Source organism: Canis aureus, chromosome 28 (genome assembly GCF_053574225.1).
Source record: "Canis aureus isolate CA01 chromosome 28, VMU_Caureus_v.1.0, whole genome shotgun sequence".
In the NCBI taxonomy this organism is placed as follows: Eukaryota; Metazoa; Chordata; class Mammalia; order Carnivora; family Canidae; genus Canis; species Canis aureus.
In genome coordinates this window covers 8409557-8425888 of record NC_135638.1, presented here as the reverse complement: position 1 = coordinate 8425888, position 16332 = coordinate 8409557, and the positions used below count along the sequence as shown (strand labels likewise).

At 33.1% G+C, this 16332-nt stretch overlaps 1 protein-coding gene across 13 annotated transcripts in view; it reads left to right on the top strand.

The window, feature by feature from the left end:
• CNBD1 (cyclic nucleotide binding domain containing 1) overlaps positions 1 to 16332 on the top strand; it is a 543788-nt gene that overhangs the window by 462345 nt on the left and 65111 nt on the right. For 12 of the 13 annotated variants that reach the window (XM_077876352.1, XM_077876350.1, XM_077876345.1 and 9 more), the window contains one exon: positions 9481 to 9540. In XM_077876352.1, the coding sequence (XP_077732478.1) occupies positions 9481 to 9540 (60 nt within the window). Of the gene's footprint in view, positions 1 to 9480; positions 9546 to 16332 lie in introns of all 13 variants that reach the window. The other variant, XM_077876353.1, reaches the window with a different exon arrangement.

Below are 16332 nucleotides of genomic sequence, written 5' to 3'. Positions count from 1 at the left end.
TGTCCCAGACAGAGGGAACAAACATATCCAAAGGTTCAATTCTTATTTGAGTTGAAAACATGGAAAACAAGTGCAAGGAATATAAAGAAGGCCGGAGTAGCTGGAATGGAATAAGCAAGGATGAACAAAAGGAGATGAGTTCCGAAAAGTAGTTGTGGCATCTGAACACTAAAGCTCTCATATTATAAAAGGCTCTAATCTCTGTTATCCCTTCTGGCACTTGTGAAATGAATCCTAAATATCCTAGATTTTTCTTCATTTTTCTAACCTTTTTCATTTTTTCCATTTTGATTCCTTTGTACTTTTTACTGTATTAAGATAAAACCCTCATTCAATCTTACAGTTTACCAGTGAATCATCACTTCTATTTTACTGTTCATCTGATGCAGGAAATTTATATGCATAAATATATATATGTTTTGTAATTTCCAGGAATGTGATATAATATTAAATATATCTATTATGGTCTTTGAACTTATGCCTATATTTGTAGATAAGATTCTGCATCAAGTAGTCGCAATGCTCATCTTCAACCCAGTGTGAACTCTATACAAAACCAAGATTCAGATTCTACTTAAGCCTTAGCTTTGTTGGACCATGTGGGCAGCGGGGGAGATTACTGAGTTTACCAGTGATGTGCAGCTTGGCTCTTGATTCCTTCAGCGGGTATGTGTATGGGACTAATAGCAGCAGGCCTGTGTGTAAAGCTCTGATAATACTACTCTGTTTTTCTGACCAAAACCTACACTGGCCTCATCATTTACCATTCTAATTGTGGAATTACTTAACTTTATTCTGAGGACTTACACTGAAGTCAGCCACTCTGATGAAGAAATATTCAAAGAGGCCACTTAGTATATGCATTAACTAGCTTGTCTCTCAAGCAAATAAATATTTCTTCTGTAGGAAAGTTTTTTGTTTCTTTTTTTAAAAAATATATCTAACATTTATGTAGGTGGGATTACTATTGTCTTTGCCAGACCCCTTGAGTTTTCTGTTTTATACAGTATCTTACTGGTCATTTGGTTCTCTTTTTCAACATTGCTGTGCATTTGATTTTCTTTTAAAGATTTTATTTATTTATTTATTCATGAGAGACAGAGAGAGAGAGAGAGAGAGGCAGAGACACAGGCAGAGGGAGAAGCAGTCTCCATGCAGGGAGCCCGACATGGGACTCGATCGCAGGACTCCGGGCCGGGAGTCCTGAGCCGAAGGCAGGCGCTGAACTGCTGAGCCACCCAGGGATCCCCTGCATTTGATTTTACCTTAGTATTTTTCTTTCACCTCACTGGAATTTGAGTATGGATAAATGGTCAATACTTGTGTCTTCCAGCCATGTCCAATTGGATGTATCCTACTGGATATTTACCTGATGTAAATATTACATACTCTCTCCAGCATAATGTTCATAAACAATAGATATTAAGAACAAATTATGCAGGAACATTTATGTACTTGAGAAAGCTTTCCTCTAGACATAATTCTGAGTGGAGATATACACTTGGCATTTTTAAAATCAGAAGTATTAATATAAAATTAAAGGGTAAATATTGACATCTTACACTTTTCTCTATTTTTGCAGTTTATAGATATTCATTTCTTCCATTTTCATTTTTGTGGTTTCTAATAGAATGAAGCAAATAAACTTATTTTTCTTCACAACAGTGAAATACTAACTAAATACATTGGTTTCTGAAAAATAATGGAATCTAATACCAGGTCCCCCAAACAACTATTTACTTGATAAATAGATTTTTTTCAGAATCTACAAGAATATTTTCCAAATCCACCCCCCCATTTTCAAATATTAAGTAGATTTAATTCTCAGAATAACAAAGTTCTTGAATAAGTCAACTCAAAGATTTTTATCTCTTATTACTTTGACCATTTTACTGTAAAAAAGGATACTTATGCATAAATTAGTGTAACATATTTTACTATCAAAAGAAACTTCTGATAATTCAAATCCTAATAAAAATTTTGTTCTAGAACTACACATTTTTCTCCTGAGAAGTTGGGTTACCATGTCAAATTTCCTGAGATAACAAAACTATCATTTTTCCAAAAAAATAAATACAAGTAACAGTACGAAGAGAAATCTGAAGTTCAAGGATTTCATTACTGGAATGTGTTATTTTTACTACATACTTTTATGTTAAAAATGATATCACAAATGCCAAGTGTGTTGCTTCTCATCTTAGACATCTTTTTCTGGCTAGGCATACCCATAGGCCTTCTGAAAAGGAAGCCAACAATTTAAATGGAAATATTAAAGAACTGGTATAAAGAGAGATGCTCAGAATAGAGAAAAGAAGAGGGATTGATTGCATTGAATTCATCATTATTTAAAAATATGTAGAACATAAATGTATTTATTATCTCAGATCATAAAGCAAAGATTAATGGTTGGAGAAGTCATAAGGAATTTTATTTTAAGTCAGTATGAGATAGCCTTTTATAAAAACCTATATACTCAACAATGGGTCTTGTTCATCTGAGAAGTAGTAAACCTCCAGTTTTTGGAAGTGTGGAGGATAAGATTGGGATGCCTTTTGTCAAGAAAATTATAGAGGAAATTCCAGGACTATGGAATTTAAACATTTATTTTAAATATAATTTAAATAAGTCTAAGGTTCTGTTTCAAAGGCTTTATAATCTTTTCCTAAATATTGTTTTAACAAATACCAGGTCAAAAGTTATATGTCTTTGATTCAGGTTAGATTAATTCTTTAGAAAGCTAGTTGCTGTTTTGCTTTTGGTAAACAACAGATTTTGTTTTACTTCGTTAAGTAATCTCATTTATTAGCAATATTCTAAATGAATTTCTTTCTAAAATTACAAAAATAGTAGAATATAATTTGATTATTATTTATGTTATTTTAAACTGTTCAGTGGTGTTACTTGGTTACTTGGTTTAAATCTGTTCAGTGGTGTTGCTTTCTTGGAACATAAATATGATGTTTACATTATAAGAATCTGGGATGCCTGGGTGGCTCAGTGGCTGAGTGTCTGCCTTCGGTTCAGGGCGTGATCCTAGTCTGGGGATTGAGTCTTGCATCAGGCTCCCTGTAAGGAGCCTGCTTCTCTTTCTGCCTATGTCTCTGCCTTCTCTCTGTGTCTCTCATGAATAAATAAATAAAATCTCTGGGAAACGAACTAGAGGCGGTGGAAGGGGAGGTGGGCGGGGGGTGGGGGTGACTGGGTGACGGGCACTGAGGTGAGCACTTGACGGGATGAGCACTGAATGTTATTCTATATGTTGGCAAATTGAACACCAATAAAAAATAAATTTATAATAAAAAAATAAAATCATAAATAAATAAATAATCTAATCCTTCCATGATTAAATTTTACCAAACAATTATTGTGAATTTTAAAGACTGCATATACAATAGTTAGTAATTATTTTCTTTCTTTTACCCAAGGTGCATTTTTTGGTAAAGCTGATAGGTTTGAGAGCTTAAGTGCATGGTTAGGACACTTTAAATAGAAAGGAGTAAAAGGGGTTAGTAATATTTGTTACCTACGTATAGAATCTTTAATATCTTCAGCTACAGATTATCTCATAGGTCTCCATTTCTAATAGCACCGAAATTGAGTGGTTCCTTATGGGTTATTTAAATAAGAATCAGAGAAAAAATAAATAAATAAATAAATAAATAAATAAATAAATAAATAAGAATCAGAGAAAATGCACACTATCTAGAAATGCCTTATGTAAATAACTCCTTATAGCAAAATACAAACAAATCTATTACAACATATTAACTGCCAGAGAAAAAAAGACATTTGTCACTTTAAAAATCTCTATATTGATTAGGATTTTTCTATTATTTTTCCATGCTTTTTTGTGAAATCAACCATAAACTATCCTTGTAGTTGACAAAGACCTAAAAATAATGTTATGACAGAAATTAGCTAGCTGCTCACCAAATCTTTACACTTTCTTCCTGAACACACAGCTAGAATGCATTTTTCAGATTTCCTTGTAGTTTCCATATTCTTCCACTCATGAACCTTATTCTCCACCCTCCCTTGTTTGAATCTGGATGTAGATGATCCAGAGAAGGACTCTGAGGCCTCTAGAATTGAGAAACAACAGAAAGAGCCTGGGTCCCTGAATATCTATGCAAAGCAGTACCATCACCCATCCCTACCAACCTGCATTGGAATATGACAGGAGCAAGAAATAAAGTGTAGTTTGTGGGTTGTGTCCGTGGAACTTTATGAGAAAGTATCATCAATCTTATCACTAAAGATATAAAATACCTATTTCAGTGTAACTTTGCTCTGTTTATTTTTATTTTTTTAAAGCTATTTATCTTAGAGAGACAGAGACCACACAGGAGAAGGGGCAAAAGGAGAAGGAGATAGAAACTTAGGCAGATTCCTTAATGAGCTGGGGGCCCAAAGTGGGGTGGATCTCACAACCCAGAGATCACGACCTGAGTCAAAACCAAGAGTTGATCACTTAACTGACTATGCCACCCTTATTTTTTTAAGGGTATTTATCTTTAGATAATCTGAGAGTTCTTCAGTAAGAACAACCAAATGTGTCATTCATCTATGTAATTTTTGGCTTCTGAGCTATAATGGGAAATGTACAATTTATTTAATTAAGTAATTAATTAAAAACCCAGGAACCAATCAAATGAAATTAAAAGTAGCAGATAAATACAAGGAGGGCAGTGGATTATCAACCTTAGATACTCCCCAGGTTAAATTATATTTGCAATAGGCAATAAAGGTACAATAATAATAACGTAATCATAAAACTCACTTATTCTATCAGTGAGGCAACATGCTCTGGGGTTACCAAGAAAGACAGGGTAGCTTGGACAGATGACAGTAGTAGTAAGCACACCTGATGATTCTACTAGTGAGTTCTATGTGCAAAGCTACCTGGATAATAGTTAATAATTTCCAGGTTATACTAGACTTTCAAAAATATTTAATTTTTAAATTTAAATTAAAACCAGTGGTGGGCAGCCTGGGGGCTCAGCACGTTAGTGCCGCCTTCAGCCCAGGGCCTGATCCTGGAGACCTGGGATCAAGTCCCATGTCAGGCTCCCTGCATGGAGCCTGCTTCTCCCTCTGCCTGTGTCTCTGCCTCTCTCTCTCTCTCTCTCTCTCTCTTTCTCTCATGAATAATAAATGAATAATCTTATAAATAAATAAATAAATAAATAAATAAATAAATAAATAAATAAATAAATCCAGTTGCACATGTGTCAAATAATGTGACATCAGGCTTTATACATTTCCTTGCTAGAAAAAGGATGAGAGGGAAAGGTATTGAGGGAAAAGTGATAAGAGAGAGTGATAAAACGAGAAGGATTAAAAAAAAGTTAAAGAAATTTGTAAAAACAAAAATTTGGGATTCTAGATTTAAAAACTTCTAATAATAAAGCTGTGTTAAAGAGATTATAGTATATATTCTAAATATTTATTATCATTATTGTGTATATACATACATTTAATTCTAAATGTAGTAGAAAATTAAAAATAATTAAGCATTACCCGAAATGGATTCCTAACAGAATAGAATAATATGTTGACCATATATGAAATAATGCATTCTAAATTGTAAAAGGATTTAGAAGATGGAAAATATACTTTCTGTCAGGTGTTGAGAGACAAAATGTGCTTTCTTTATCATTGGTTCAGGAAACAACTAATTTACTTGTCTCATAAGTACATCTCAACTTTGCTAGTGATTCAGGATATATCTTTTTGTTTTTTGGATCTGTGAAAATGTGTTTTACTTTATATTTATAAAACAATTTCTTCATGACTAGAAACAAATTGTAAGAAACAGTTAAATAGTCAAGTCATTTAAATAATTTAGGACTATCACAAATATGTAAAAAATAGTTTTTAAGTTAAACAGTTACGTTTAAGTTATTTGCCTGCACTTACAATGGAATCATTAGATATGTGTCAAAATGTAAGATATGAAACAAATAGCTGAGTTGTGAATAGTGTCAGCTGATTTTTTTCACTATTAGCTTATTCTGAATTTTGTGTATAACCTATGTATGCATATGTACATACACAAATATATGAGCATATGTATTATGTGTATATGTAGGAGTATAGGTAGAGAGTATATATGTAGGAGAGCTTCCTCTTGCCATTTCTTTCTCTTCCTGTACAATTTAGTTCTGAAGCCATAATAGGGGGCAGTTCCAGCAAGGGAGGGTGGTCTCCAGAACAGGATGTGGAGGCCTTTGCAGGACCTGATGACATCTCCCTAGTAGGGTTGCGTGGCATGGGACATTGGAGCCTGAGAGGGCGGCTGGGGGCATCCAGATAGAGGGACAGTAGAAACAGAGTGTCTGAGCATGCTCAGAGTAAGGATGAAGGGGTAGGGTTCAGTGCTCAGTATGTTAGCCTGAGTAATTTGAGATGGTGGCTGCTTGGGAGGGCTGCCCCATGCAGGGCATAAGAGCATAAGAAAACTAAGTACAGGTTCTCTCAGAAAGTTCCAGAAACTCTGCACAAGATTTTGTAGTTTAGCAGGGTAGGGAGGGTACCTGCATATGGTGCTACCAAGGACTGGTATTGGTGCCTGAACAGGATAAGGACATTCACTTGGAAGGGGGACAGGTTCACTGAGAAGACACTGAGAATATGACATTTAAGTACACTAGAAATGAATTATAAAGAAAGCCACATGAATTTGGGCAAACGAGACTAAGAATTTATTTGAATAGTGCAGATAAATTATCTTTGTGTGCTATAGTCTTCTACTGTGTTATTTTACAGAGAAATAGTATGAAAGTAATAACACTTATTATAGTTTAAAAATCTAATGAATCATTACTATTATTTCAAAAGAAAAATAGTGTCGGCAGCAGGGTAGAGATGGAATGTGGGAGGATATCATTATCTAGTACATGAACAAAATCCTACTCTTATAAAAAAAAATAGACGATGCTACCAGGAAATCTTTACATGCACTGGTCAACATTTCTTACACATAGGAGAGGATCTAGTGTTTCCACTCCCCGCATATGTTTAGTGTGTCACCCTGGACATTGGCTAATGTTGAACATCTGTTTTTTTGTTTTCATTGAAAGATGTCTCATTTGGACTGCCAAACAGAGAATGGGGTCATTAGTTATCCTACAGTGTGAAGTTCTCCAGCAGATTATCCTCGTATGAGGGAAATAATAGGAAAGCGATAGCCACTACATTTAATCCTAAAGTTTGCTTTACACTGGGAGTCAGTACAGGCATGATTCCAAAAGTGATTGCCAAACTATCATAAATCTTCAACTAAAAACACAAGTAGTTTTATACAGCATTTATCACCGGGGAATCACAGTAAACTGCTATTATCTGAATACGAAAGTAAAAAGCAAAAGTAACAAAAAATATATGTCAGTGTCTGCTGAATTACCAAGGTTTGAATTATATTAAGTGTAGGTTGCATTCATACATGTTTGCTGAAATGAGTAATCAATGTGACTTATTCTCTATTACATTGTTTATTGGATTATTTTATTAACTGTGACATATTGTCCATCATGTTGAATAACTGGAAACTTACTATTTTATGTGAAATATCATATTCCAGAAGAGAAATAAGTTGCTGTATATTTTATCTTTAATATTTTTATATGTGATATAATGTATAAAACTAAAGTCATTATCATTTGGAAAGTCATTATCATTTGGAATTTTTTTTTTTTTTTGCTATACATAGGCCACAAGGTACTATTACAGGATTTTTTTTTAATTTTTATTTATTTATTTATGATAGTCACACAGAGAAAGAGAGAGAGGCAGAGACATAGGCAGAGGGAGAAGCAGGCTCCATGCACCAGGAGCCCGACGTGATTCGATCCCGGGTCTCCAGGATCACGCCCTGGGCCAAAGGCAGGCGCTAAACCGCTGCGCCACCCAGGGATCCCCTATTACAGGTTTTGATATGAACAGCTCAAATGTTAAGTGGTGCTCTCTTTCTTTTCTACTTAAATCTGTTTTTTATTCATGTGTTTGTGCCCTTCTAAATTATGTAAAATATAATAGAAGAGCAATCATGTCCTTCTAAAATGTGAAAATATCCTTTTGCATTTGATAACAAGAATCTTCCTATTAGTAAAAATAGCTCTTAATAGTTGTTATTGATAGACTGTTATTAAAATAGTCACTAGTTTTTAATTTTTAGGTACATTTTATATAAACATTCAACATAAATGTAGACCTACATTCACTCACTGTGTTCATAATTTGAATTAAAAGCAATTAAATAAACCCTCGTGTGTTTGCAAAAAAAAGAATAAATAAATAAATAAATAAATAAATAAATAAATAAATAAATAATAAAAGCAATTAAAAACAAAAATGAACTGGTGCAGCCACTCTGGAAAACTGTGTGGAGGTTCCTCAAAGAGTTAAAATTAGATCTGCCCTACGACCCAGCAATTGCACTGCTGGGGATTTACCCCAAAGATACAGATGCAGTGAAACGCCGGGACACCTGCACCCCGATGTTTCTAGCAGCAATGTCCACAATAGCCAAACTGTGGAAGGAGCCTCGGTGTCCATCGAAAGGTGAATGAATAAAGAAGATGTGGTTTATGTATACAATGGAATATTCCTCAGCCATTAGAAACGACAAATACCCACGATTTGCCTCGACGTGGATGGAACTGGAGGGTATTATGCTGAGTGAAATAAGTCAATTGGAGAAGGACAAACATTATATGGTCTCATTCATTTCGGGAATATAAAAAATAGTGACAGGGAATAAAGGGGAAAGGAGAGAAAATGAGCAGGAGATATCAGAGAGGGAGACAGAACATGAGAGACTCCTAACTGTGGGAAACGAACGAGGGGTGGTAGAAAGGGAGGTGAGTGGGTGGTGGGGGTGACTGGGTGACGGGTACTGAGGAGGGCACTTGATGGGATGAGCACTGGGTGTTATGCTATATGTCGGCAAATTGAACACCAATAAAAAAATGATCATATACACAGAAGAAATGGAATAATAATTTCAATGTGATGTAGCACTGCAGAAATCATGTTGAGCAAATCTTTATTTTAAAAATTTGGAACCATTCTAATTTCATCCTTCTGTTTCTTAGTTGTTTTCTAATTTATAAAATGGAAGTGTTATGAAGATAAAGAATACCTGGAAAGCCTGTGTATGTGTGTGACTTTATATGAATATAAGTTATGTATGTACTTGATAATTATCCATTATAAGCTACCAATAGAATTTTATTTCAAAACCCTGTTTGTCCTGAAAATCTGACTCTGTCTTCATATCTGATGTTTTGCTCAAATTATTCCATCTCTTTTTGTTGTGTGCCTGTTCAACATCTCTGCCATTGTTTCCTAGCTGCCCACAGTTATACATGTTCAAGGTTTGCCTTGATTTTAAATCTAGTAGTTTGAATCACAGTAGAGAATACCAAATAACTGAAAAAGTATAGCTCATTTCATCAATCTAATCTTGTTTTCTTATAGGAGGATGTCAAAAGTGAATATTTGCAAAGGGAACAAAAGAAAGATTGGAAAAATTTCAAGGTATAGTACTATATATTGCAACAAAATGTAAAATAACTAATCATTCCTTCCTTCTTGTAGCCCATATCAAATTAGTGATATCTTTTTCAGAGAGGATGAATATTAGGGAAAGTAAGTATAATAAGTTGATATTAAAGAAAACAGTTCTACTGAAAAAATTGTTGAATTTTTTATAGCTTAATATTATCTTATAAGAAACATATAAAATAAATTTGTAGTAACTCTAACTTTTCCCCCAAATTTAGAGGGAAGAATATGCATTGAATTCCAATTGTGTGCTAAGAAATTTATAAATGCTCTATCATTTAACCTCCTTAACTACAATTATTGTTTTTCTTATTTCATGGCAGAATAATCTAAGGACTTGGAGATTAAGAATTTGTTCAAATGACACAGAAAGCTAGTATAACTGCCAGTAATACAACTTAGGTTTGCCCAATTCCAGAAGCAATGAGTTATTTTTAATTTTATGGTTCTTTCCATGAGAGCTTTAGCATGAAGTTGGCAAGTGAGGATAAAACTATCTTTATTTTGTAATATATATGCCAAAAGAAAAATTAGTGACTATGGTGATTTTCACACTGCTATGGAATTAATCTCAATTTTTGGCACTTGAAAATTTGACTTCCAGAGTCATTATTATTATCACCATCATCATCACCACTATCCCCACCATCACTTATCCAACAGTGAGTGAAACCCTTTAAGTATCTCATTTGTGTTACTCTTTGAGTTTAGAAACAAACAAAAAAAAAGGATAACTCTGGAGACTATGGGACAGCTAAGACACATAATCGCCAATATTCATATATTGAAAAATTTAAAATACAATGTAAGGAAATAAAGACAAATGTTACATTTTAAGGTAACAAACTGTCTTTATTTTTCTGGCTAACATGATGATTAATATGGTATGAGACACCACATAATTAATAGAAAATAAAAATAACAGGCAGAAATTTTAAATAGGGCATTTTATTTTAAAAAAATCCCAGTGCTGTGTAATTTAATCTCTTTTTAACTTATTTTATTTAAATTCAATTATTAACATTTAGTGTATTATTGGTTTTAGATGTAGAGTTCAGTAATTTCTCAGTTGCATATAACATCCAGTGCTCCTCACATCACGTGCCCTCCTGATTGCCCATCATCCAGTTACCCCACCCCTCCTAATTTAATCTCTTTAACTACAATTATTGTTTTTCTTAAATTATGGAAATAAATAAATAGAAACAATGTTATAGATTTTCAAGCAGCTCAATATTAGGCTCTGACTCTAGGATACCATAGGTAAACACTGCACGACTATTATGTGACCTTAAGCCCAAAATGTATTTCTCCTTTATATTGGAGGCAAGTAGGGTAGGATGGGAACACTGACCCATTCAGTAAGAACAAGTATGTCAGAAAAACTTTCCAAATATTTATTTCTATTAAGAGAACAGTGAAACAAAGAATGGGATGAATTCCCACATCAAAACACTACTTCCTATAGCCATCTGCAATGATGAAGGCTTTGGCAGAGTGACAGTTTGCTCTTGCCTTGAAAAATCTCCTGTTTGTGTTCTTGATAAGTTAGCTCTTATGAGTTTGTCCATATTATCAGTTAGTGAGCACTGGTTTAGCTCCCACCAAGATTTGCATTGTTCCAAATATTATAACTTACTAAAGATTAAATATTTTTCCTTTTAACTTCAGGTTCTTTTCATAATAAAATCTGATCATTTCTTTAATCCTATACCCCAAAATAAATAAATATTTAATACTTGCCCATTATTCCCTTAAGAAATCCAAATCTGTTTTTAAAAATTTGCATGTGATTTTTTAAGAACTTTGCCTCTATCAAAATCTTCTGCCCTAGTGAATTTATTTCAATTCCCTAAAAGGCCATTCTCTGTATTGTCTGAAACACCTTCACCCTTACTGATTTGTAACTGATTATTGTCAGTTTCTTCACTAGACTGTAGTTTCAAGAAGGGAGAGATATTGAAAAGCATGATGCCTATTACCCGATGAAAACTCAACAATTATGAAGAATGAATGAATAACAAACATATACCAGAGAAGCTATTCTTTCTTTAATGATTCCCTGTGGTCAAACACTCTTTGGCCACATATTTAGTAAATGATTCATGGACTTCTAGTTGGATGTATAAGACTCACAGATTTATTAAAGTTATTGCAGGAACAATTTATCCACAAAGCAATCCACAGAGTTGTACCTGAAGTTTGTTGCTCTTGTCCCAGATTCTAAAATCTAGATTGTCTGCCAACTATGCAAATGTATCTGCAACAGGAATTCTTGTTTAAAAATGTCCTGTTACCTATCATTTGATTATTGGTCCTACCAGGATGTCTGTTCTCAGCCAAGGAATTGTCATGGAACTCAACCTGGATTTCCTTTCTTCCTGTAATGTATATAGCAAAGAATCCTGAAACACCCAATAATTTTTTTTTTAATTTCATGAGAGTGAACACATCAGATTTCATAGTCGATAGGTATTACACATACACTAATAAGGGATTGTGAGCTTTCTAGGCCAGCAGCCACAAGAAGTATGGGTGTTCTATAGAAATTTTCTGATCGAAAATAAAATATAGATATTTTCTGATTCATAAAAACTGGAACTAAAAATCAATTGGAAAGAGGATGGAAAAATACATTGTTGCACACAAGGGTGTGTTAATCAGGGCTTAACAAACTACTCCCCTCTCCCCAAACAAAACAGACCAAATCAATAACCTTTGACTTGTAACATTTGCCAGTTTTCATGGTGTAGATATCCCCATCATTGCCAATTTCAAGTCCCCAATGTGATGTCACTATAAGTACAGTTGGGAGAGATGCACGCAATTGGCTCTTGTGGAATATGAACTGGCCCCAGAAAACTAGTGGTTCTTGGTGTCTGTGAGATTATGCATTTATACAAACCTGATTTAACAACTAGGCCAAGAAAAAAAATGTGGCTTTTAATTTTAAAATTTACAGAGAATAATGGAAGAGATGAGGAAATAGGGAGCCATTCCACCAAAACTGGTTGGAGGGCTGGAATCAGGAAGGATGAGGTAGCCCCTTAACACTATAATGGAAGACTAAGTAAGAAGTAAAAATTTGAGGGGAAATAATCATTTTTCAGTATTAACTAACAACCAAAAAAAAATTCTGGATTTGCCATATATTCTTTCTGGTTCTCTCTGTTAACTTTTTAACAAAAAATGTTTAGCATCAGGGCTTATTTATATTGTTCATTTTGACAATATATTCCAGGCAGACAATATGCCACTTGATATCCCTGCCATTCAGGTGTATAGTTAAACGTCTTCACTATTCTGAGCAAATTTGAACTCCTCCAACAAGCATTCAGCTTTTTGTGCTTAATTTTCCCTCCCAGTAGTTTCTCCCTTCTGACCATTCTATTCAGTTTAGTTTTCTTACTCTTCTAGCACAAATTCTATTTTGGCTTTGTTTTTGTGTTTTCCTCTCCCTCTTCTTAAACAGATTAAGATTCTGGTCCTCCTTCAGTCACAACACCCACCACTCTCAATTAGACATTCCTGACTGCCCCTATCTCCATAAAAAAGACCGGTAGTCTTTTTTTATGGTCTGTAATTTACAGTTATATACTTGGCTATATACTGAACTATTATTTCCTAAATGTTTTCTACATGTGTCTCCTTCTCTTTTTTTAAAGTATATTTTAAGGTACTTGCAAATAGATACCATTCAAAGCAGAATAGTGTTAGACACATAAGGAAACTTAATATTAACTGAAATATAGAACTGGAAAGAGTAGTTTGATTAATAAACACTTTTCTAATGCCTGTATCAGATTTTATTTTCATACTCTAAAATATTTTAATCCCTTTAATGGTTTTAACTAAAAAATGACATTAAAATAATAGTTGCAATCTATATATTTCACTCAAATTTATTCTCTGGTACTTATTTTTGTTTTTGCTTTTTAGTTCATCTATTCATTTGGAATAAAATAATTTTATTTTTTGTAGTTTCAAGTTTTTATTTAAATTCCAGTTAATAAATGGAATACAATAATTTTAAAAATTATGAATCAGAGTGAAATTGTGAGTCAGAATAGAAATCCATTTTAACATAAAAAATAACTGAAGCAAATAGAAACACTGCAAAAAATTTAAATGAAATCACATTTCAAAATATCTGAAGTAATCACTCTATATTAATTTTAAAACCTTATTTAGAAACTTTTAATGTTAATATGTTAAATAAAAATGCAAATTATGGACTCAGCTCTGGTCTATAATTATAATTTTCATAGGTTAAGTGGTTTTATGAAGTTTGCAAAAGAGGTCCATGGTCAGAGACTGATAGACTAATTTTAATCGACATATTAAATGATTAAGGTTTGTTAGTTTTTAAGTTTATTTTAATTAGTCTTTATACCTCAACATCTTGAGTTAATCTAAGAATATTAACTGCTTATTACTTCAGAGAAAAGTAAAACTGACACATATACTGCATGCATATCTCCAAATTGTGCTGAAAAAGCACAGCTCAAAAAAACAACAAAAAATAACTCCACTAAAATACTCACAGAACAAAAAACAAAACAAAAAATTCTTACTCTCCTAGGTTATAGCCAATACAAATTATTTCTTGTTCTGAAATCCAGAGCCAAAAACACATAATTCCATGGGGAAAAAAAAAAAATTTAAAGTAAATATAAATGTCCAAATGCACTAGTTACATATATATTTTTTTATTGTTGACACATGTTTAAATCAGCATTCATACCTGTTCTTTGGCACTAATAATCATGCCTCTACTATATCCCTTCAAGTGAAATTAAATACCACTTAGTCATCTCTTCTTTACGCCATATTTGATTAGTTCCCTCAGTTCCTCTCATAAATTCTATTTTCCTTTTTTTAAGATTGTTTTTTTGCTCTCTTCTGGACCCTCAATGATTAACATAAGACCACTAAATTAAATTTCACTTCTTATGCTTAAGTCTGTATGTACCAAGTTATTATATTAATTGACCTGATGCCTCAGGCTAGTCTTCATGAAATGGAATATATTATTGAGAAGTAAAAATCTTTTTCTCATTCTGCCAGCTATTGGTTGATCTTTTTGTCCTAAAATTCATATTTGCTTATCTTCCCATTGGGATTAGTATGACAAGAAATATTAATTATTAATCTGTAACATGTATCTACAGGTTTTAAATGGAGACGTCAAGCTTTTTTTCTTTTTCTTTTCTATTTTTTTCATCTCTCTCACTCCCATTTCTCTTTGAGAACATTGTCTCATTATTTGAAATTCTCCTGTTTATGTAGTCTAGATTTTAAGCACCTTGAAGATAAGGTCTCTTGTTTACAGATATGTGTCCAGAACTAAGTACAGACATGATACATAGACCTTCAGTAAGCATTAGTTAAATGATAAAAGTGAATGAATATCGGGATGTCTGGGTGGCTCAGTGGTTGAGCATCTACTTTCTGCTCATGATATGATCACAGGGTGCTGGTTTTGAGTCCCACATCGGGCTCCCCGCAGGAGGCCTGCTTTTCCCTCTACCTGTATCTCTGCCTCTCTGTGTGTCTCTTATGAATAAATAAATAAAAATCTTTATAAAACAAAGAATAAATATCCAGATAATTCTAACAACTCATTATCTTCTGAAATGTAAAAAAATAAGAAGAAAATAATCAATTTGCTAATATTTATTGAGCACTACTCTGTGACTGGCTAAGTAATTGGGAATTAATGTAAATGAAATTGTCCCTGCTTTTATGGACCATCTGGACCTCTAAAGGAAGATACAAAAATTACAGAAACAAAGACACAAATAAGTATTCACATAATAATGTGAGAAGTTTTCTAAAGGATTCTGTAAAGAAAAAAAATTGGCATGTGAAATAAGATAAGTTTATTTAACAATTTTTCCTTTAACTTATCTGAATTTGCTTTACTATCTTAAGACTAAAAGCCAAAATCCTTAGTTATATTGAGATAATTTGTAATTTTTGATGCCATTCTGTTTAGCACTTTTGATAATCCTTATTTCTTTTTTTAATTTAATTTAATTTGTGTGAGTGTACATATATATCAAGCTCAATAAATTTTTTGTAGGGACAATTAACCATATAAGCTCTACCTGTAGAAAAATAATCCTAGATCTCAGATTCATCTATTTTTCTATCAGATTAAAACATCTTTCAAATCTGGGGTACCTGGGTGGCTCAGTCAGTTAAATGACCGACTCTTGATCTTGGCTCAGGTCTCTATCTCGTGAGCCCTACACTGGGCCTCACACATGGAGCCTACTTAAAAAATAAATCTTTCAATTCAATAGTTTAAGATTTACTTACCAAGAGCTAACTATATATGACATACCTTTCTAGTTTTAATTGTTACTTTGTTATTTTGGAACAGTTAAATGTGGAAGTTGTTCGCTATTATGAGGCCTTTGCTTTCAAAGCTGAGAATTTGTTTTAGATTTCAATATAGGATGTGGAATTCATGCAGTAGTTAACATAATTCAAAGTATTGTAAAGGAAGCAGTTATAATTCCTTATTTTTCTCTTTTCTATGGAAAAGAGTGAAATAATATTTAATGTTAATTATGTGCAACATATATTGTAATGTCTTATCTTGTATATACACAGTTTTGTGATTCTTTCTTTAATGTAAAACCTCAGGCAATATCCATGACTCTTAATATAAAGATACACATATTTCTTCAGACCAATTATAATTCAAAGGTCGTTTAAAATGGTGGCTAATGACATAGCATCTGTCTAAATTGTTCA